This window comes from Zootoca vivipara, chromosome 1, assembly GCF_963506605.1.
Source record: "Zootoca vivipara chromosome 1, rZooViv1.1, whole genome shotgun sequence".
NCBI lineage: Eukaryota > Metazoa > Chordata > Lepidosauria > Squamata > Lacertidae > Zootoca > Zootoca vivipara.
In genome coordinates, this window is record NC_083276.1 from 15,059,626 (window position 1) to 15,081,931 (window position 22,306).

Consider the following 22,306-nt stretch of genomic DNA (forward strand, 5'->3'; position numbering starts at 1 on the left):
CCACAGCTTAGTTTTCCAAAGCTTGGTTTCCAGCTGCCCTTGCCTCTGCAGCAGGCACCCCCAAACTTCGGCCCTCCAGATGTTTTGGACTACAGTTCCCATCTTCCCTGACCACTGGTCCTGTTAGCTAGGGATCATGGGAGTTGTAAGCCAAAACATCTGGAGGGCCGCAGTTTGGGGATGCCTGCTGCAGCTTGGCAAGCGTTTGGGTAGGGCAAATAATGGTTAAACAAGACTGGCAGAACTTTTTAGTTGGATATTGGTGCCATAGTGGGTTGTTTTGAGAAGAAACCATTGTTAGCATTCTGGGCTGGTTTCAGACGTTGAAACAAACCACCTTAGCTTGGGCTAAACAAACCACGGCTTAAGTGTTATGGGCAACTTGATCCAGTCTAGTTTCAGAGACTCTTTCACAAAAGTTGGCTGCTGAGAAGGAATTTTCCCTCTTGTTAAGTGAAGTCTTTTGCTGTGTCTGTTGCTTTAGTACGTAGATCCTTATGATGGTGATGATGAAGAATTCTCAGGCAACTCCAACAGTAGTTTGGGCTCCCTTGAGTCGAGTAGGGTGATCTTTCTGAAGCATCTGAGCACAGAAGACAGTGTTCTTTCAGAAGGCCCAGAACCCCTCTCTGCCTTCGCACCCATGGAAGTCCCTCTAATTGTCACTCGTGAGGATGAACCTCAACTGTATGAAGCTGCTGAAGTATTGCAGATGACCACAGAACCTTCCTGGTTTCCTGGGCCAGGTTATTCAAAGCACGCTGTTCTCCCTGAAAAATCACCCTGTGATTTTGTGCTACACCCGATGTTGGCAGATTGTGATAATCTGCGTGAATTTCTTAATGTCAAGAGGAAGCAAGGGAGGGTTGTCCTAGACAGTGCCGGAGAAACGGCAAGGAAAAAATTGCGGGTGACTTGAGTTAGTGTAGCCTAACTGCAATCTACCTATGCCTGTGGGTGAAAACAATGCCTGTTGTTAAAATAAATCAGGTGGAGCCCACAAGTGTGCAAGTCTTTTTAACGTTTAAGCGCTTCATTGTTCTTGCAAGGCTACATTACACAAAAAAGGGTAATCTCAGAAGTTCTGGACAGTTAGGAACATGTACCACTAAAAAGCAAGTTCATACTAGAAGATGGTTTCTGTCTATCAGTGAGGAAGCAGGGTTTGTGAGAACATTTTTATACTGTTTCACCACGCTAAATAGTCTTCACAATTATACACAGTTATGAACTGCTGGTTATTGGGATGTCAAGGGCAAACATGGCACGATTCTGTCCTGCCTGAAAGCAGGCCACCACTATACGCTGGTCACTATTTGAAGACCAAAGACAGTCTTGAAGACTAGACAGCCTTGTTACATCAAACTAACCGTCTATGTCTTAATCCCCAACCGGCTGCCTTAATGCTCCTGGCTTTGCTAGTGTGAGTCACCTAGTAATAAAGGTAGTTTGGAAGATACTAAATGGCAGAGAATTTGCCAAGAACAATAGTTATCCCTTTAGTAAGGAAATCTCAGTAACACCATACATTTCTTGTACCCCACTGAAATAGCAGTATTCACCGGCCCTTCTGCCACAAGCAGCTGATGCCCCCTTTTCCCGCTTATCTGAGCTTTCTTCACCTTGCTAACTTGCTGTGTGCAATAGGCCATAGTGTTGGCTCACAGATTTTAATGAAATAAATAGCTCTAGAAAGGTGCCCCCCAATCTGTTGCCCTCCCAACCATTGGTCATGCTTACTGGGGTTGATGGGAGCCCAACAAGAGCTGGAAGGCAGGCTTGTTCTAGAGACTATTTTGAAATACTTATTGCAAAAGCTGAATTGAAGGAATAAATTTAGTCCGAGCTATCAGGTTGCCAAATGGCAGGCCACATTCTACAGATGGACTATATAACTCAAGCTAGCACCTCGATGTGGAGTCTCTCCTGCTATAGAGGCTATTTCAAGATAGGATTGCAGGACACTTACTTTCTGATCTTAGCTTTGTGTATACAGGCCTCTCTCTTTTGTTGGTTTATTCTCATGATCTTGACAAGTGAATAAGGCACTGAAAAACCGCCCACAAAACAAGAAATCGTGCTGTAAAGATTTATTTAAGCATCTGACATTAGTACACCAATCTAGAACAATCCAAAAACGACAGTCTTTCCAGGTACTTCTCAAACATAACTCTTTCTTAGCCACCTCTATACTGAAAACTTAACTATGCCTTGCAGTCCAACAGTCAACACCTAATCACGTTTCAGATACATCAATCTTACTCTCCTCCACATAACCATTTGACAACATAACTATGCTTTGCAGTGTTAAAGCAGCCTTCTAGAACCGGACTTGAGATGCAAAAAATGCTTGAATGCTGGTTACAGGTGCCTTTTCTTTACTCAGTACACAGGACAGCCACGCCACGCTCATAGAAGCTACGGGGGTCTTCCTTGGTAGCAATTTCAAAGTCAACCGTGAAGATCAGATCAGCACGAGTGAAGTTCAGATAAACAGGTAATGTCACCTGCAAAACAAAAAGGTTCAGTACAAGGTGAAGAGGAAGTAAATCACGAGGAGAGCATAAACAGCATGTACGGCTGAAAAGCACGAGACTCAACAGATCACATTACTTACCACATTAGACTTTTTATCAGCATTTGTCTGTTTGATCCAGCGAAGCTGAGTTATGGGCAATACCGTTGAAATAGCATTGGAAAGCGACAGCTTGTTGTTATTGCATGTGGCTCCCTGAAGCTTCAGGCCTATTGAGTTAAAAAGAGAGGGCTGTTTAAATGTCAGCAGTGAAGCATATGAAGTCTGTTATTTTGTGAATTCAGCATTTCATATAAAGTCTCCTTAGAAGCAAAACATACAGAATTGTAGAGTTGGAAGGGACGCCGAGTCATCTATCCAACTCCCTGCAACGCAGGAATCTCAACTAAAGTAACTATGGCAAATGGCCACCCTACCTCCTCTTAAAAACCTCCAATGAGTATGTGTTCACTTCAGGAGGGCTGGATTTCATACATGCATGGCAGCTAGATGCAGTCTTGGAAAATTGTCCGATCTTGGCACGGACAGAGTGCAATGTCACCTAACTGCATACATGAAGCCAAAGGAATCGGCAGATATCTGGAATCTTTGCCACAGCCACTGTGACATACACCTGTCTCCATTAAAGCCCCCTGAAGCAACAGTTCTGTGAAGAGATGTAAGATGCAGATCTGCCACACATACGCCCAAAATGTTAACGGAACACCACTTCAGCACAACTGAATTCATTTGCATTCTAACCTCATGGTCTCTTACGCACAAAATTACTTCGCTGCTGTATACTCTGCGTGATGCGTTAACTTTTACACCCATTAAGAAACTGGAACATTTCAGTACGAAGAGTATTTCCTCCACGTCACCCTTGAGACAGTAGCTCCAACTAACCTGTTACTCCAAAACTGCAGGCATCCAATACTGCATTCTGAGTTGTTGTAACGTTGACTTCTAGGCAGAGTTCTTCAAGAGACCAGCTGTTGGCTTGAGCCACGTACTGCCTTGTAGCTGTGATGTAGGCCTCAGGTACAAATAGGCCTCCCAGGCATACATGGATGTTCTGTTAAGCAAATCCACAGCAGAGTTTGTTTGACACAACTTGATTCATTGGATCAGGATCAGAGGCCTTCAGGTGAAGACCTGGTGAGTAGGGCTGGGCGATATTAGCTTCTCAACATCGCGGTGTATCCCCAGCCAAACATTGTGGTTTGGCGATATACCGCGATGTTGAAAAAACAAAGATGCATTGGCCTCTGCCCGCAAGACACCGGGTGAAATTGCCCCCGTTCTCACCTCAAGAACTGAGGCGGTTTCACCCAGGCTCGCTGGCTGGGATAATGCAGCTCGTTTGCATCGCTCAGCTGGGGGGAGGGAAGGTTTCCTCCTCCCCCCAGCTGAGACAGGCCCAGTGTTCTCACCATTCATGCACAGGGCATTGGGGCTCCTTTAACTGCTCAACTGAGGCAAGGGGCAGTTGCACACTCCTCAGTCGAGCAGTTTAAAGATGCAGAGGGAGGAACAAACCTAAGAGGTTTCACTCAGCGATATTATCACTGGTGAAACTGCCGTCGCTCCCAAGTCCCTTTGCTAGCAGTGCCCGCTGGAGGAAGAAACTCTTGACTCCCTCCAGCAGATGCTGCTAGCAGAGGGACTCAGGAGCGGTGGCTCACCAGTGATATACCGCTGAGTGAAACCAACATCACAGCCTGCTCCTCGTAGGTGACAAATCACCCAGGTCTGCTGGTGAGTCATATACAGACTTATTCTTATCTCTCTTTGCCCAATCATTTTAGGTGCTTATCTGCACTCTCAGGGTCTGAGCAGTTTAGCTACTGACAGGGAAGCGCTTTCTGCCTTCCCTCTGACCCTGAAAGCTACTGGCCTCGCCAGCCTCACAAAATCCCATGGATTTAAGCAGATCTGTGTGAATGGAAACACAGACACCCGCACTTTCTTAGCAGTGTGGTAAAAATGAGGATACGCTGTATTCAACCCCTTCTCAAACAGCATATGAGAACATGCTATACAAGTGCATCTATATCATTGTTATGGTGAGATGTGATCCATATGGTGACAGCATTGTACATAACTAAAAAAGTGGTGCTTGAAAAACCATGGAAGAGACTTCATCAGTAGAGGGATTACAGAACCAGGGCTTCACTGCTTCCTTAGCAATCAGCTGAGTGTATTTATTATCCTCTATTTCCTCCAAGGAACATGTTTTTCCACCCCTGATGTACAGTGGTACCTTGACTTACGAAGACGACCCGTTCCACGGCCGTCTTCGTAAGTCGAAGTCTTCGGTTGTTGAAGCGCCAGTTCTGTGCACGTGCGAAGCGCGATTTCGTGCTTCTGCGCATTGGCAGAACGCGCACGCGGCGAAAAGACTTCCGGGTTTGTCGACTTCAGAAGTCAAGTTGTTCGGATGTCAAGGTACCACTGTAGTCTTCATATTTCACATCAAAGCCACAGAGGAGTTGAAACTCATCTCATGTGTATCCTCACATTACCATTCAACCACTATGAAATATTCTATTGCTTACCTTCAGTTCTTTTGCTCCACCTGCAGCAGCTGCCTGGGAGATGCTCTGTAGCTGCTTGATGCGCTCACTGAAGTCAGACACCCACTGGATGACCGTCATGCCAGCAGGCACAGTGTAGTGAGACCAGCTGCGAGGCAAGATGCCTAGAGAGAAAGTATAAAAACACTGTACTTTTTGTGAGCAAAAGACTAGTCACAACTGGATGGTCTCCTTCATTGATAGCCACCCTATAAGCCAGGGGTTGTCAACCTGGTCCCTACCACCCACTAGTGGGTGCTTCAGGATTCTAGGGGGTTCTACGGCACAAGCTGAATCCTCCTTCCACCGAGCACTGGTGGGCGGTAAGGAAATTTCACCATCAAGAAAGATGCATTAGTGGGCGGTAGGTATAAAAAGGTTGACTACCCCGATATAAACAAACACTGAACACATTAAAAAAAACACACCAGAAGGTAATTATGGCAATTAAATTACTTTATCATGGCATTTATGCTCACTTCCAAACACTCAACAGGTACACTGAAACCTCTTGTGTGTAAAATGGAAAGATACTAAATTAAGCATGACCGACTGCAGAATCTACGGATGGGATTCTGCAACATGTGAAAAACCAACCAACCACCGAGCTGGATTTATGATTTGGCAGCAGGTTTAGTTGAACTTGGTTTAACCCCATCCCATAGGCACAACACCACAGCCAAGAAGCAGGCCTCCTTAGACCTTCCATTTTCTTTCAACAGCAGCAGCATCTTAATTTGGGAAGCTGTGGGTGCACATTTGAAACAATTGTTTAGAATAGCCCCACCTTTCACTAGTTCATTAATAAGCGTCCGCAGATAGTTGGTCTGCTTCTTCTTCCCCTCGCACACTTGAACCACATCTGCAAGATCTTGACGAACGTCCTGAAGGAGTTTGGCTCCCATCTTCACTTCTCTCTCAAAGAATCTGAACAAAGGATCCTTGGTTTCCGAAGGAAGAGCAAAGTGTCAGTAAGTGGAGAAAACCCTGGCAACTGAGTTGTGAGGAGCAGGAATATCCCAGCACTATCCTTCCTGGAAGCACCATCAGTAACTTTATACATTAACATTAAAGAAGCAAAGTTTGGGTGTTTTGATTTTTGAAGCCAAGACAATTTTCTCAATTAAATATCACTGCTATCATCTAAGACAGTATTAATATGATTTTGCAAACCTTTGCCCTACACCAGGGCTGGGGAACCTGTGGCCTTCCATATATGGTTGGACTCTACCTCTCATCAGCTCCAGACAGTATGGCAAAGGCTAGGGATTATGGGAGTTGTGGCCAGAGCAAGTTAGAATCATAGAATCATAGAGTTGGAAGAGACCACAAGGGCCATCCAGTCCAACCCCCTGCCAAGCAGGAAACACCATCAAAGCATTCCTGACAGATGGCTGTCAAGCCTCTGCTTAAAGACCTCCAAAGAAGGAGACTCCACCACACTCCTTGGCAGCAAATTCCACTGCCGAACAGCTCTTACTGTCAGGAAGTTCTTCCTAATGTTTAGGTGGAATTTTCTTTCTTGTAGTTTGAATCCGTTGCTCCGTGTCCGCTTCTCTGGAGCAGCAGAAAACAACCTTTCTCCCTCCTCTATATGGCATCCTTTTATATATTTGAACATGGCTATCATATCACCCCTTAACCTTCTCTTCTCCAGGCTAAACATACCCAGCTCCCTAAGCCGTTCCTCATAAGGCATCGTTTCCAGGCCTTTGACCATTTTGGTTGCCCTCTTCTGGACACGTTCCAGCTTATCAGTATCCTTCTTGAACTGTGGTGCCCAGAACTGGACACAATACTCCAGGTGAGGTCTGACCAGAGCAGAATACAGTGGTACTATTACTTCCCTTGATCTAGATGCTATACTCCTATTGATGCAGCCCAGAATTGCATTGGCTTTTTTAGCTGCTGCATCACACTGCTGACTCATGTCAAGTTCGTGGTCTACCAAGACTCCTTGGTAGAGTTCCCCAGCTCTGCTGTACATACTAGGGTTGCATGTCTCACCTTGATATTTTCCACGGTACGTTTCAGGTGGTTCAGTGTCTGTGGGATGAGGTGGAGCCAGTTGGAAGCCGTGGTGTGCAGTGTTCGCATCCAAGCTGGCCGGCCATCCGAGGTGGAGTCTCTCCGTGCCTTCTTCTCAGTCTCAGCATAGGCCAAGTCATCCTCATCTTCTAGCATTTGCATCTTCAGCATTTTACTGATCATATCAATACCTGAAATGTACAGGGTGTGAAATGCTTAACTATTTTTAAAAGGTTAAAGATTAACATACATGTGCTAGATGTAAACAAGGCTAACTGTGATTAATACATGATTAAATGGCAATCTTTAATCCAAACTTGAGCTTTGAAAGCCCTGCATATAGTTTAGGAATTTGATCCTGTGCTATTAGTCGGTTCACATATAACATTCAGCCACATATCCTCAAAGTGTGGTTTTGATAACTTCAGCTGATTAGATTGTGAATAAAGTCTTGGCTTTCAGGATTCATCCCTGAAAAGGAAATTAAAGGGCAGGAGAAAATTGTATTAAGTATGCATCAGAATAAAGAAAGATAATCAACATACAGGAATGACTGGAAGTCACCAGGGTGGAGGGTAAGGGGGAGGGTAATTAAGCCTTTTTTAACAGAACTAATGGTTAAGATGAATTGGACTAGAGTCCAAAAAATTAGGGGGTTGAGCATGAATGATTGTCTGAAGAGAAATTTGATTCGTTTATTCCTTATTTGTTTCTATTTTAAATCTCCTTATCTTCTGTTTGATGATTAAGATTCTTACGTTAGAATTTCTGTTATAATTATGATTTGGATACTTTACAAATATTATTTTGATTATGTTATGTTATTAATTTTACTTTGTTTAAGTGATTGTTTTCGAATATAAGGTTCTTTTCTTTTTCCTTTTTTCTTATTTCAGTTTTGTTCTCTTTTACTTTAACGCTATACGTGTATGTGTATGTTTGTGAGTGTGTGTATTTTAAACAATTCCAAATAAAGTTTGTTTAAAAAAAAAAAAAAGGGATTCATCCCTGCTGCAACACTTCAACATCCCTATGTGGCTAAATTTAGTTCATGAGATTCATGCTGCACTAAGCCGTTAATTTTTTTAAACCCAGCTAATTCCATAGTAACCGATGCAACATTTGCAAGCTTCTTTACAGAATCTTTTGTGGTTTAGCAAATATTGTTTAGACTCCGGTTAACAATGAACTACTGAAGTGAAGCCTTTTTTACCCTGGGTGGTGAGAAGAACCTTCTCGGCATTGTTTGGCAACCCAAGCCAGGATGGTGTTTGCGTATCTGGCAGCAACTCAACCCACTGGACAAATTCTTCACGCCTGTCAAGACAAAATGGCAGGTAATGACCACGTGGTCCATAGCACTGAGCAGTTTCGAGTCAACCTGACCCAGGCGTGCTACTAAAAGTAGAACTTAAGTACCTGATTCCATCTGGCATCTGGATGTCTTTATGACCGTCAACCTTGCAGGCCAATTTGAATTCACTGTCAAAACTTGAAGTGGTGAAGAGGCGCTCCAGGAAACTGTTCAATAAACGCTGGTCAAATTCGTTATCAATGCGTCCTCCGTAAATCGACTGAGCCATCAGGGTCTTCAGGGCAGACCAGGGGATCTTGTCAGGAGAGATATTCTGGCGGCCCTGGAGGGGTAGACAGTTTTGTTGTAATGGAGGTAGCTTTCGGATACTAAAAGTCTACAAAGCCAACATTATTACAAATTAAGAACCAGTGTGGTAGACTGGCCAGGTGTCAAAATCTAGAACTAGGGAGACCCAGGTTTCAAAATCTTGCTTAGTCTAGCCATTTGCTGATCTTGGACAAGATATTCGGTATTTAGCTTTACTTACCCTGTATGCTGCCTTGAGCTCCATTGAGGAAAGGCATGCTATGAATAAGGTTTATGAATGTGCTTTGCCTACTTGTTACAAATGACTTGTCCTTCATGAAAGCAATCCAGCCACATTCCCTTTAAGACAGAGCAGTAAAGTGGAACACCTGCAACTTCACTTGCCTTTGCTGTGTCATCTAGCCATGTATCCACTGTATCACATGCAGATCTTAGATCAGATTCACCAAACTCGTATTTTTTTGACCAGCCGAGAGGAGCATATCGCAGACGCTCTTGAATGATGGCATGGAACCAAGCAAGAAGGAAATAGAGACGAGCGCGCTCATTTGGTGACTAGGGAGGAGAGAGGGGGGAAAATGTTTTTCTTCTTCTTACATTGCATTCAAGAGAAGAACTGCATGCTTGAAATTACGAGGAATAAACCCTTGTCCTTACTTGGTCCTTTTTTTTAATCTTGTGGAGTTACAGGAAAACCTCCTGGAGCATGTTTGCCAAAGCAAACAGGCACAGTAGGCAGCCTTAGGACTGTGCTAGTGAAGGCAAGGTATTTCATTTGGACACTTGAGTCAGAACAGAAGGCCTGGCCGTTGTGGATATGGCACATTTAGGTTGCCTCAGAGAGACTGCCTCAATGTTTGCCTACTTTGTGTAGGCTAGAGGGGGTTACTAAAGCTCTGCACTGCCTTTTCCCATCCTTCCTCAGATGCTCTGCACTCTACCCGAGTGTCAGCAGCAAGCAGAGGATCAGCACCATTCTCTCTGCAAGGTTGGCGTTAAGGAAACGTAGCCTGGGAGGAGCTTCAACTTATTTCATTTAAATGAATGAATGAATGAATGAATGGTCAAAAGGCCAGCAGAGGATGATCTTCCCAATGCAAGAATTAATGAGTGACTGACACTCCCTTTTAGGTGGGAATAGGTGGGCTCTAAACTAAACTCTGATGGATCCTAACCCCTACTAGCACTTTTGGGAACCACCATATGCTGTCCCACTAATGCTTTGGCTAGCTATAGGATCTGTTTATAATCATCGAGGCAGCTTACCTTGCACATTCTGGACACCGGAATGCTGCTGAAGGTTCTCAACATGTTGGCCTTTACCCCAGGGGGTGGTTCAAACACAAAGATTCTCCCAGCCCTCAGCAAGTTCACTGGTACCTAAAGCACAGAATAAGTCCCACAATTATGCACTAAAAGATGTTCCCCCCTTTCCCAGACCTCTGCAAAATGACTACGCCAGCTCAAATTCATGCTGAACCTTAATAAGAGTCATGCTTCTAGTGTCAAGAAGTATCTTCATGTTTTTAATGATAAGGAACAGAAGTCACCCACCGGCAGCTGGTAAAGTACGAGTGCCAGAGCCTCATTGCAATACCAACAGAAGAGAACGGAGGGGAAGGTAAAGAACATCTAGACATTTTTCATTTTGTATTTGCTTTTGTCCCCATTTACTGAGGTAATGTATTGAGACACTCAAAAAACCACGTTGAGGTTTTATTTAAACATTATAGTTTATTTAAATAAAACTTTTTTTTAAAAAAAATATCTGCATAAAGGTTAATTTATTATTTTCTATTCATTGCCAGTTGACTTTAGTTAGGAGAGGGTTAATGGGTTTTTAAAAAGGCTGGACAGAGAACCCATTAGGTGGGTGGGTGGGAATACTATCTCTGTATGTCTGTTTTAAGGTGGTACCCTTCTCCCAGAAACAACAGTGCAGAAAGAAAAGGCTTGCAAAGATCCCGGTTTTGCTTCCGAGCTGCTTACTTTTGGATTTATCTCCATTGTAAGGAAGAGTCTGAAGCAGGCATGAGGCTGAAGAGAATGTAGCTTCTTTTCCAGCTGCATCAGCCATCCAGGCGCCAAGTGGACATTCTTTAGCACGACCCATCTAGAATAATTGTTTTTTATAAAAAAAATGGATTAAGAAGTTCCAGTATACTTATTTGTACAATGCCAGAGTAAATGCCAGACAGAGCAGAGCCTACCTGCCAGACTTCACTGCTGTATTGATTGCCTTATCAGCTTGGTTAAATCCTTCAGCGGAACCTGCCAACACGAAGTTTACAATTTAGAGGCGGAGTTTAAAGCCACATTCTGCAGCATTTGGAGTGACAAGGATGCCCAAAGGTCTCACCGATAGCAATAGAGGTGATCTGTGTGTTTTGCTCGGCAGCAAGGTCTTCAACACGCCCACTGGCATCATAGCCAGGCACTGAGCACATCAGCACAGGAGTATTAGGCTTCACCTAAAATCCAAGAAGGGTGGGTCAGGGGAAAGAAAAGAGGTAAAGCAATTAGGGTAGTTATAGGACAAAGCAGGTTTGCTTTTTTTTAACATCCACAGGAGCTGATCATTACTTTTCTCACGTTTTGACGGCACAGGGAGGACTTGAGGGGAACACTCGCAGGATTGTAACTGCACTCAGTAATAAAAGGAGGGTGGAATGCCTTGCACATTTCCAAACAGACCTCTTCTCCTTCATGTTCCCGCTGACTTGTGGGCATTTAAGGTAGGTTCCGGATCTAGGTCGAGGTTCAATCCAAACCCCAGTTTCCCAATATAGGCTGAGATCCAAAGGTCTACTTGAGGTGTGCTGGGTGTCTTTGAAAGTGGGGCTTTGTTTGAGCAGCAAAACCTGAGCCGTATCACAGACTGCTTCTGAAAAGTCTGCAAAGTTTCAACAGTGTTTATGCTATGTGGCGCTGGGCACTGCTGTTTTAAGATTCAGAAGCCTGAACTCCCCACAGGCATGCAGAACCACAGTCAACCTTTTAGAAAAAGGCATGTTGTAATGCCACAGAAAACCACCTTGCAAATTACAAGAGGAAGAAGCAGGGCTGCAAGGACTGCAGCTGACTGGGACACAGCGGCTGGCAGCCTGAGGAAACGCCATCTGCCTTGGTGCCTGCCCATAAAAACAAGTTTAGAGTAGGGTGATGTCAGCAGGTTCCAGGAACCCTCTTTGTGAGTTTCTCTGGGCCCCGAGTGAGAGGCCAGGAGGTATTTCAGAAGGAGAAGGAATTGACACTGGCCTATATTTATTAATAATTTGTATTAATGTAATATTTGCATATGCAACTGTGCATTTTTCTAACATCTGTGCTGTTCAAGCTGTCTGCTCTTGCTGCTTTAGCTTCCTGTACATCACATAGATTTGTTTTTTTACATTTAAGTGGTACAGAAGCGGTCTAAGCAAAATGGAGAAAGAGTTTAAGCAGCATGCCTACAGAAGTTCCACCTGAGGTTCTGTGGAATGGAATGGGTGTGACTTAAAATGCCTACTTGCCTCTGTATCCACAATGTGTGCCAGGTCCAAGGGCTGCTCCATAATCGACATAAAGCTTTCTCCAAGGTTTGTGGAAACAAAATGATGGGCCATTGCCAGTAGGCGATCAGGACGGAAAGCCTGGATCAGGAGCAAGCGATGGACGGCCTGCCCAATGGTTGCTGAGCCAAAGAAAGGGGGGGGGAGAGAGAGAGAGAGAGAGAAAAAAAGTCTTCAGTTAAAAGGTCTTGCAAAGGAGGACTGAGGGAGTATGCTTCTTCCAACACCAACTTTTCCCAGTAGGGGAATACAGAGAGTGACTAAACCCTAGAAGCACATAAGCTACCTCGGATCTCCTCAGGACAAAGCACATGACAGCGGCCCTCAGTTTCTGACCATGGATACGGCGTACATACTTGCAGCCAGTTCACACAGTATTTCAGTTGTAGGTGTTCCCGGGGGACAACTGGTACTTGCCACCACCAAAGGCAGACGAATGGCCAACTGCAATAGATTCCTTGCGCACGTAATACCGAAGCACCGCTCCCCAGAGCAACGGAATAAATCTCCACATCCACCTGCTTTGCCTTTTCTCCAAATATACTTAAAACTGATCCAGAAATGGGAGTTCTCCACTTACTTGCAGGTTTGTCTTCTGCCCAAATATATGGCACAGTCTGCTCCGGTGAGCTGCTGTCCAGCCAAATGCAGAATTGCTGTGATTCATGTGGAGATAAAGAACAGGAACCTTGTGTTAGACCAATGACCACAATGAAGATACTAAGAGTGTGTCTGTGGGGTGGGTGGGTGGGAGACTGACATGGAAAAACAGCACCTATATCACTACTACATATTAAAGTTGATAAGTTGTACAATACACTGATCAGGCAGCTTTAGCTATCCAGTCCATGTACTGGAAGCAGTAAGTATGGAAGCGAAACACATCTACAAATTCTCAGTGCAAGAAAAAGGTGCCATGTGTTAAGAAGGTCCCCAATAAAGATAATGTCAAGGCATAAGGCCCTCTCCCATTGCACCAGCAATTCCTTTTTAATTTCAGTTTGGCAGCTTTGTTTGAAGACAGTACTCACATCATCAGCTTTGACTTTGGAAACCAGATCCTTAAAGGCAGGAAGGAAACTCAACCTCATCATGGCTTCCAGTTGCTCCACAGTCAGGCCACTGATGTTGGGGAGAGGTGTGCTGCTGAGTACTATTTCTTTCCCTCTCAAGAAATGCTGGAATTCTGCATCATAGGTAGGCTCCCTGCAATTGGCAACAAAGGAAGAGCATGTTAGAGAAAAAATCACTATTTGTGCTCATGGACAAAAGCAGTAGCATTTTCAGCCCATAAGAACGTGGGAGCAGATAAATAGTCAAAGTTGGGGGGAAAATATGGGAGAGGCGCACTTTTAAAATGTTGTCTATAAGGATAAAAAGAAATTATTATAAATTAATTTGGAGATGGTATTTAACACCAGTCAGATTAAATCATATAAACAAGGAACATTTGGTGTTATGTTGGAGGGGATGCCAGGAAACGGAGAATTATGTTCACATGTGGTGGGGGTGTAAATATGTATAATTTTTTTTGGCAAAGGGTGTTTAAGGAGCTAACAGAAATAACTGGGTTGAAGCTGACTGAAAGTCCAGAGGTAGCATTATCATCAATTTACGATGAGGTGGAAGGTGTACACAGGCTATGAAGGACTTGCTCACAAATTTATTGACAGCTGCATGGGTTATTATATCTAGGAAGTGGAAGGGGCAGGCAGAATGTAAAATGGAAGAATGGTACAAAGAGGTGTGGGATATAGCTGTTAATGATAAACTGACCTGTGCTATTAAGGTAAGATGGGGAATATGCAGGAGAAATGATTTGGAGGAGATATGGAAGGTGTCTGTATAATTTGTACTGTTAAAATGGAAATGGGTCAAACAATCGCAAGAGGTGTTGAAATTTTGGGAGGTTGGATAGTTACAATGAAATGGTCTTGGGGGTGGGGTGCACATTTTATTATTTTTATTATTATTTTATTATTATTACTTTGTCAAAATAACAAATTAATTTTTTTATATAAAAAACAAGGTGGGAGCAGTTTACCTACAAGGTCACCTTACCCCAAGTGGGCCCATTTGACCGCTATGACTGGCGGCCACGGCACTACTAGAATTGCCACTTAATATTCATTCCACGTTTGTAAGAACTTGATTGTTTAATGCGGCAGCTCCTGCACTTTGGAACTCCCAGACTATTGATATTTTCAGCTCCTGCTATAAACATTCCAGGCCTGCCCAGAAAGTGGAGGTAATTTTAATCTGTTTTAGTATTTTAATTTTTGTATGTTTTAAAGTCGGGTTATGAATTTTTCTTGATTTTTTTGACTTATCTTTTTGTAAACTTGCTTTGTGGTTTATTAGGCTGTACTGCGTTGGTTTTACAAATGCCACCTTTGCAAAAGACAGGGTATGCTTTTATTTTAAAGAACTGCCACGACACACTGCCTACATTTGTAAGAGACTGAAGACTGGGCCACCTATTGAAGAAAGGAGAATTGTATGCTTACCCAATAGTGCCTTTCAGTTTTATTCTGGCCAACAGCATAGCGAAGGTTATGTGATCCTGATGCAGCATGCCACGTGCGACTCTGTTGAAAGCAACCTATCAACGCAAAGTGAGAAAGGTCAGTTTCATCTCCTACTGATAACATGATATGGCTTTAACTTGATATGGCTTTACCGAACCTGGAAGAGATCCTTTGTGATGATGGAAAGACGCTGGGTATGGTCTGTTATCCCCTTCAGATTTGGGTTCTCATACAAGACATTGTGATAGATATCCAGGAAAAACTGGAGGGAGTACTGGTACAAGAAGTGTATCTAAAGGGGAGTTGAAGAGGGAATAACAGTCACACAGCAGCAACAGCAGCAGCTTCTGTACCTGTGGCATCTTATCATGTTGTGCAACAAACATGGCTAACAGGTAGAAGGCGGCAAGCCAGTCGTGCTTTTGTACCTGTTTTAGCGACTCCATTGTGAAATAGATGCTGCTACAGGCAGTAGAAAGTGGGAGATACTGCTGAGACACAGTCTCCACCTCCTGCATGACAATATCGGTTTCTTCAACTTTCCTGGTGACCTCAGCCGCCTCTTTCTTGAGGTTCTCCAGTGTAGTAATGATGGTGTCGTCATCCAAGATCCGGCCCTTCACTTCATTGAGGGCTTGGAGAAGCGACTTCTCTAACTGCCGCAGACGCAGCTGGAATTCACCTTTGGGTAGAGGAAAAAAAAAAACCTTAAGTACAATTGCAGCTATACACTGCGCGAATCCAAGAACTCTGCAACATCCCCCAGAAATTGCTTTCAGCCACAGAGCAACATCAGTGCAGTCCTTAATTTAATTAGGCTTCTTTAAGGGTGAACAGATTCCATCAGTTTCCCTTCCACAGTTGTTATGAAAATGACAGGTTGGACCCAGAGTCAGCAAAACTCCACCTGCACAATGGGGGCTTTCCTGGCTCCTTCAACTCACTACAGCTCCCTGTGCCCCTGCAAGTTGTTTTGAAGGTTGAGGAACCCCCTGGAATAGCATGAGGCGGGCCAGAGTGGAATGGGGAAGCCTGAAGAATTCAGCGGCCACCACTGGATCCAAGCCGATATCCCTTGGGTTCAAATCAATCAGATTTCAGAAGGTCAGTAACAGATTGCCCTCACAAGAGTATTTAAAAATGTAAAGTCCCTCACTCTTGGGCCCTTGAATGAAATTGAAGAGGTTGCAGAGTAACCCCCACATCCTGCAATTCTAGGTTTTTAAGGTTATAAAAGCCACGTTTTTATTCAAAAATATGTACAATTACACAAATAAACAATATATGTCAGTGACGAGGCACTTCATTTTCTAATTCAATTCACTTGAGTGGACTCTAGATACAAAAAAACGCTGTGAAAATGCTTTTTTAATAAAACGTTTTAAATATATACATTGAATTTGCCATAAGCTCACCATCTAGTGTCACATTTGTATAATGCACTTAAAATGTTCTGTTTTCAACTGTATAGCAGAGTTCTTTGTGTCATTGGCTTGAAAACATTAAAAATAAAGTAACAGAAATCTCCCTCAGCTTGAAAGATGCTGGAAAATGCACCCCTGAAAGATTCTGATATTCTAGTGAACATACCCAGTGCTTTTTTTTACCTTAAAAATGTTTAGGGGTACTCTCTTTTTCCTACTTGTATTGAAATACTGCCCCTCAATGAGGCCAAACTTAGATTCACTAAATGTTTAGGGGTATGTGTACCCCTGCATACCCCCATTTATAAAAGCAGTGAACTTACCTGTGTGTGCAGAACTATAAAATCTGGGTCAGAATGCAGCAGAGGGAGATTCTGCAAATATCTCTAGCTTGCTTTAAGGCCCACCTACAGTGCTAAGTCCCGCCCGGGATCCGATTCCTGCCAATACTGTACCTTGAAGTTTGAGGAGATCAGAGCGCTTCTCATCCACATCTGGCCTTTCAGCTTTCAGTACTTCGTTCAGACACTGGCTCTGTAAGCTGCTGCGAGTTACTGTGAAGTTGACGAACGTCACGCGGGAGCAGAGATCTGGAGGAAACTCAACCTACCAAACAGAGCAATAGTTACCTTTTACATAGAATCTTCTTTCCCTTCCACTCCCACCAACAGATGGTCAGGCAAATAAAGTTTTTTGCTTACCGTTGGATCTCTGGTGGAGAGGAAAATGACGAATGATGGAGACAAATCAATATCCTGATCTCCCAGGGTAATAAGAACTCGGCCTCCAGTTCTACGGACTTCACGGTTCAGCACAGGGTTCAGCACAGGGTCATAGCTCTCCACATCCTGGGCAAGCAATTAAGAAAGGGGGAAATAATTTAAGTGTTAAGAATTGTACTTCCCCTCAACTCTGAAGTTGGTTCTAACAGCAATCCACATATAGGCTGGGACTCCAAAAGTTTCTTCTAGGCACACCCAAGAGTTTGGACCCATTGAGGTCTCTCTTGTTTTAATTAGAACTGCAAATTCCCATGCTGTATTACAAGCTGCCTTTTGAAGAGTCTCTCCCCAAGTTTCAAAAGCTGTTTTCCACACAGTGCTAAATCCAAACTCCCTTGGGCTCATGGAACTAATGTTACAGTTCCTTGGATCTTGACTGTGGTCTTTCTGATATCATGTGAAGTGCTTATCTTTCAGCTTTTCTGAAGCCCTTTTATTCAAGTTACACAATATTTGTTTCAACAACTCATTCAAAGCTTGTGCCAGTTATAAATATATATATATATATGCACAGAACTAACCTGGACAAGCAGAGGATTACCAAATCTCAATGCGCTCTCCAAATTCTTCCTGAAAGCATCATCCAGAAAGCTGGTACGAGTGATCTTACGGTCCTTATATTCATTCATGATGAACTCTGTAGCTTGCCCAGAGGGGTCAATAATCAGGGGATACCTAAAAAGGTAATTGGTAGAATGTAAGTTAAGATTCAGAGAGCCCAGGAGGAGGAGATTTGTTCAACACATATTAGTGGAAGAAGCATTTTCAATTTATGGATTCATGGAACAGAAAAAGTTTACAATTAGCTATACTAGGTGTCCTTCAAATATTTTGAAAGCCCTTCTTTTGTATTTTGATATGCTGTAGATACCAAATAGGGGCGTGGAATAATTTTTACTTCAGAAATTATGAGTGCTGTACATAATATATGTGTATATCATCCAGTCTTTACTATTGAAATAGTTGGGCTCAAAGTTACTGTACATTACCTTTTTGAGCTTCTAAATTTCCATTCTGACTATAGGGTGCTGTTAGAGGGATCTGATCTCGCATGGCAATTCTTAGAACGGTGGTTTTGCCAGACAACACTTGAAAGTTTCATTTTAAGACTATGCTAGACTTCTCCACAAAATTTTCCTAACACATGCTGTCTATACCAGTGGCCATTCACAATCTCCTCTGGCAAACAACTCTATGCTCACAATGTGTTGAATGAGCAGGGTTCGCCTGTCTTTTAACAAGGCTTCTTTTGTAAATGCCGAGAGCCCAGGCAATTCCAAAACATTCATAATCACTAGAGAAAGCCTGGACAGAAATGATCACATCAGAAGGGTTGAGATGGTACTTCCACTGGAAAGCTTTTCTGGCCTGAAGAAGCCATTGGTATGCACAAAATTAATTAAAAGAAAATCAACAATACCGGTTAAATCGCTTGAGCATGATGGCATTTTCTGTGCACAGGTCATCTGCAGGTAGGGAACTTGCTTGCCAGCGAAGGCGCTCATCTGCGTTGGACAGGTATTCGGTCCTAGCAATGTCTGTACGGAACTGCAGGGAAAGGACCATTGTGTTTCATAGCCAAGAACTGACAAACTTTTGTGACTAGGTGAAGCAATCAGTTGTCTTCCTGCTACTTATGGCTTTAGGCTCCCACAAACATTGGCATTCTCTTGGCTGCAGACCATATTCACTCACTGCTATTTATGGCAAAGTGGGGGCAGAGCTTGAAGTCAAAGGAGGTGATGGCAATAGTGTTGACAAATCGTAGAAGTGTAGAGTTGGAAGGGACCCTGAGGGTCATCTAGTCCAACCACCTGCAATGCAGGAATATTTCGCCCAACCCAGGGCTTGAACCCACGACCCTGACAGTAAGAGTCTTATGCTCTACCAACTGAGCTATCCCATCCTAAAATATGCATGTTGCATCACCCTTTATATTCGGCCACCTTATAAAATCATCAGACATCCATAGCTGTCAAGTTTTCCCTTTTCTCGTGAGGAAGCCTATTCGGCATAAGGGAATTTCCCTTAAAAAAAAAAAGGGAGAACTTGACAGCTATGGACATCTGGGAACAAAATAAAATGGTCTGAAGGGACATGATGGTCCTGCAAAGTGTATCTGGTTTTGCAAGCTGCTCAGGTGGGAGACCATGTGTGAAACATGCAGAAGCTGTTCTGAGCTTCACAGAAGAGGAAGGTGCACCATAAAGTGAAGTGCTCTAATTATTTCAAGCAAATAGCAGTGGTCTTTATGACCTATGGACAGTTTTTTACCTGAATATTTGCTTGCTGCAAGTGATGAGACCATGTTGTGAACAGGTTCTGACGCATCTGTTGGTCAAAGTAACCAGCATAAGCGATGAAGGCTCCTGAGAGCAAGCAGTCTCCTGCAATGGTGGACATCTGGTTTTTGAAGGTTTCACTTGTTTTCTCCCACCTTTCACGCTCTGCAGACAAACTCTTCAAGAGGGCCGTACTGCGGTTTACCTGCAAGTAAAACCATCGCTACCGTTAAACGAAAACTGGATCGAAGATTGCTAACTGCCTTTGAAAACATTTGAGAAGTTTGTAATTGCACCAGATACAGGGCCAGGTTTTCAGCACCCTATTACGAAACTCACATTTCAAATACCTGGGAGGCTGAGGAAAACGGGAGCAAACCACAACGATTTTTTATTAGGAGGTGCAGCTAGCACCAACAAAGAAGCATAGCAAAATTGTTTGCTTATTAAGTTTGGCTTAAAAGGCAGTCTTAAAACCTAGAATATATGCAGCACTAGGCAGCTGTAGGAATTATTACAAAAAACACAGAAGTAGTGATACACACGTTTTTAAATTAAGCTTCTAAATGAACTTTGGATTTTAAATTCATGCCTGAACAAAGAGGACTAACAAGGAAATTCTGTAGAATGCTTAGAAGCACGCATTCCACTATCTTTTTGCTTCCCTCAACTGGACCACTCAAGGTCGCAACTATAATGTAAGCCCTTAAGGAGACGTGATAAAAGAGGGAAACCACCGACAAATTTCTAAGGAAGCGCAACAAGGATAAATTCACAGCCATCTCACTTTTGCTTCCACAGCAGCCAGATCTGCCTTAATAGCCTGAGCCTCGGAAATCAGCACGGCATATTCTTCCTTGTAGCGGGCAATGCTGGCCTCCAGGTCTCTAATCATCTGTTCTACTTCGTTGGCCTTCTGCTGGTTGTCCTTGGCATCGTCCTCCAGTTTCTGCAGTTCGTTTCTCAGGGGCTCCACCCGTTTCAACATGTCGGCATAGTTCAGCTGGGGGGGGGGGAAACAAAAAGATAACACCAGGTCACTCAGTTCTGGGACACTTGAAACAGTTCTAGCTTAAAAGCTTTGTTATTTTTAAAGCCATTATGGGTCTGTCAGTGACCTGCTGAGCTAAACAGCAAGAGGCAGGAAACCACCTTCAAAATACTACTGCGCTTCTATGTTATTTTAATCCTAATCCAGTTAAATACCACAAGACAAGTTACCTGTGCAATAGCCCATTTCACCATAGGGCCACAGGCCAAAGACGCTCTGTTCACAATTTCATAATTGTAACTTGGATTTGACAAGTAGTTCTTCTTCATTTTCTCCCGTATTGCATCACTGGAATAAGGGGGGGGGGAAGGAGAGAGAGAGTTTGAGAAAGTATCTGGACAAGTGTGGTGTTACCATTCAGCATGCAACTGCCAAGCCTGCAAGTTATCCCATCACCTTGATAAGCAAAGCTATAGAACACAAATACCTCATGTCTTCAATATTAAAGTTGACAATGCTGGAGATGAAATTATCTTTCAGAATAACTGGCCTGATCTTTTTCCAGTCATTCGTCTCCTCACCCAACAGGAGACAGATGGATTCTAAAGCCAGTTTTACCGCCGCAGGTGGGTTGCCCATAGCTCTTATTTCAATAAGGTGCTGCTTCTTTATAGAGCTCACAGCTATTAAGAGGATGGAAAAAAGGGTTCAGCATGCAAAAACAAACACTGAAGGCTGCTGCTGGGAATAGGAGAAAGAAACATGGTTCCAAGACTGAGATTTGGCCACAATGGAATCCACTGAGTGGAGAGTTTCTTTCTGAGAATGTTCTCCTTGAACCAAGATGAGATTTACTAATTTGAAGTAGAAATCAAGCCCTAAAAATTTATGCTTTTTATCTGCAACTTGCAAGAAGTGTTGCAGAAGTCTTTATGAACCATTTATTTCTGTTCCCAGCAGCAGCCACTGTAAACCTGCCAATTATTCACCTGATCTCCTCAGCAGAAAAGTTTACAATGGTTGGGATGAAGTTTTCCCGCATTATGATGGAACGGATCTGTTTCCAATCAGTTGTGCTTTCACCCAAGAGCAGGCAGATCGACTCTAGCGCCAGCTTCACGGCAGCAGGAGGGTTGGCCATAGAACGGACCTCCACCAGATGTTGTTTCTTTATTGATTTAACAGCTAGGAAGGAGCAAGCCCAATCAGCCAGGAGAGAAAAGATAATGATTTGGGAGAAAACAGTGAAGAGCAAGATGATTAGCAAGTCTCCTGCGGATCGGTGTGAAAGATTTTTAAGCTTCAGCAAAAATCAACTTTGATTTAAAAAATGAAAGGCACAATTTACCAGGCACATCTCCCACTGTTTTTTTAAAGCCAAGGGAAAAGGACCTGGATGTTTCCCAGATTCTCAGCCTTCAGAAACACCATTTCAAAACACACAAAACTATGATGAGCAACTTTGTCATCTGTCAAAGGCATAGCCAGACTGGGCACCCCTTTTCAAGGCAGATGAACTAATTGGTTTTGTTTTTAAAAGACAATGCTTTTGTACTCAAAGCTTTTTATTAAAAGTCAACAACATCCATATACAATGTGGATTATCTAGCAACATGATCTGGCATTCTGGAAAGCTGCACTACTTGTGCTTCTAATCAATCAGAGCCCAAACCTGATCATTGATCAAAGTATTACCCAGAAGAATTAAGCTGACAAGCCAAAAAGCACGGATTTTTTTTGGAGCCGTAAAGGGCATATTCGAAAGCATGGAGCAAAATGTGCCTGTTGCATGCAGCAGATTGGAATGCACTGAAAAGCTGCTCAACAGATGACTTTCACATACCATTTTGAGCCTCGATGACTGCAGGCTCCACCTTATCCAGATCTTCCTTCACGCTCATCTGCTTGTCTGCAATGCCCTCTTGCTGTTTATGCAACTGCTCCTGGATTTCCTGGCTCATAACCTGGAAGCAAGTTACACAGGACATTTAAAGATCCCTGTTCT

At 43.3% G+C, this 22,306-nt stretch overlaps 1 protein-coding gene across 2 annotated transcripts in view; it reads right to left on the reverse strand.

Moving 5' to 3' along the window:
• Positions 1–2,075: 2,075 nt before the first annotated feature.
• Positions 2,076–22,306, reverse strand: part of DYNC1H1 (dynein cytoplasmic 1 heavy chain 1) — a 62,540-nt gene continuing 42,309 nt past the window's right edge. Inside the window, exons 51-78 of one of the 2 annotated variants that reach the window (XM_060271770.1) lie at positions 22,145–22,265; positions 20,789–20,984; positions 20,532–20,649; positions 20,098–20,313; positions 19,303–19,515; positions 18,449–18,576; positions 17,550–17,703; positions 16,948–17,094; positions 16,702–16,852; positions 15,251–15,504; positions 14,980–15,114; positions 14,802–14,896; positions 13,326–13,500; positions 12,875–12,950; positions 12,256–12,416; positions 11,103–11,214; positions 10,954–11,014; positions 10,733–10,856; positions 10,010–10,123; positions 9,128–9,298; positions 8,539–8,756; positions 8,333–8,436; positions 7,099–7,310; positions 5,879–6,032; positions 5,074–5,216; positions 3,422–3,590; positions 2,618–2,745; positions 2,076–2,507 (exon numbers count right to left, since the gene is read on the reverse strand). In XM_060271770.1, coding sequence (XP_060127753.1) covers positions 2,379–2,507; positions 2,618–2,745; positions 3,422–3,590; positions 5,074–5,216; positions 5,879–6,032; positions 7,099–7,310; positions 8,333–8,436; positions 8,539–8,756; positions 9,128–9,298; positions 10,010–10,123; positions 10,733–10,856; positions 10,954–11,014; positions 11,103–11,214; positions 12,256–12,416; positions 12,875–12,950; positions 13,326–13,500; positions 14,802–14,896; positions 14,980–15,114; positions 15,251–15,504; positions 16,702–16,852; positions 16,948–17,094; positions 17,550–17,703; positions 18,449–18,576; positions 19,303–19,515; positions 20,098–20,313; positions 20,532–20,649; positions 20,789–20,984; positions 22,145–22,265 — 4,179 coding nt within the window. In that variant the 3' untranslated portion in view covers positions 2,076–2,378. Of the gene's footprint in view, positions 2,508–2,617; positions 2,746–3,421; positions 3,591–5,073; positions 5,217–5,878; positions 6,033–7,098; positions 7,311–8,332; positions 8,437–8,538; positions 8,757–9,127; positions 9,299–10,009; positions 10,124–10,732; positions 10,857–10,953; positions 11,015–11,102; positions 11,215–12,255; positions 12,417–12,874; positions 12,951–13,325; positions 13,501–14,801; positions 14,897–14,979; positions 15,115–15,250; positions 15,505–16,701; positions 16,853–16,947; positions 17,095–17,549; positions 17,704–18,448; positions 18,577–19,302; positions 19,516–20,097; positions 20,314–20,531; positions 20,650–20,788; positions 20,985–21,290; positions 21,487–22,144; positions 22,266–22,306 lie in introns of both variants that reach the window. The other variant, XM_060271767.1, reaches the window with a different exon arrangement.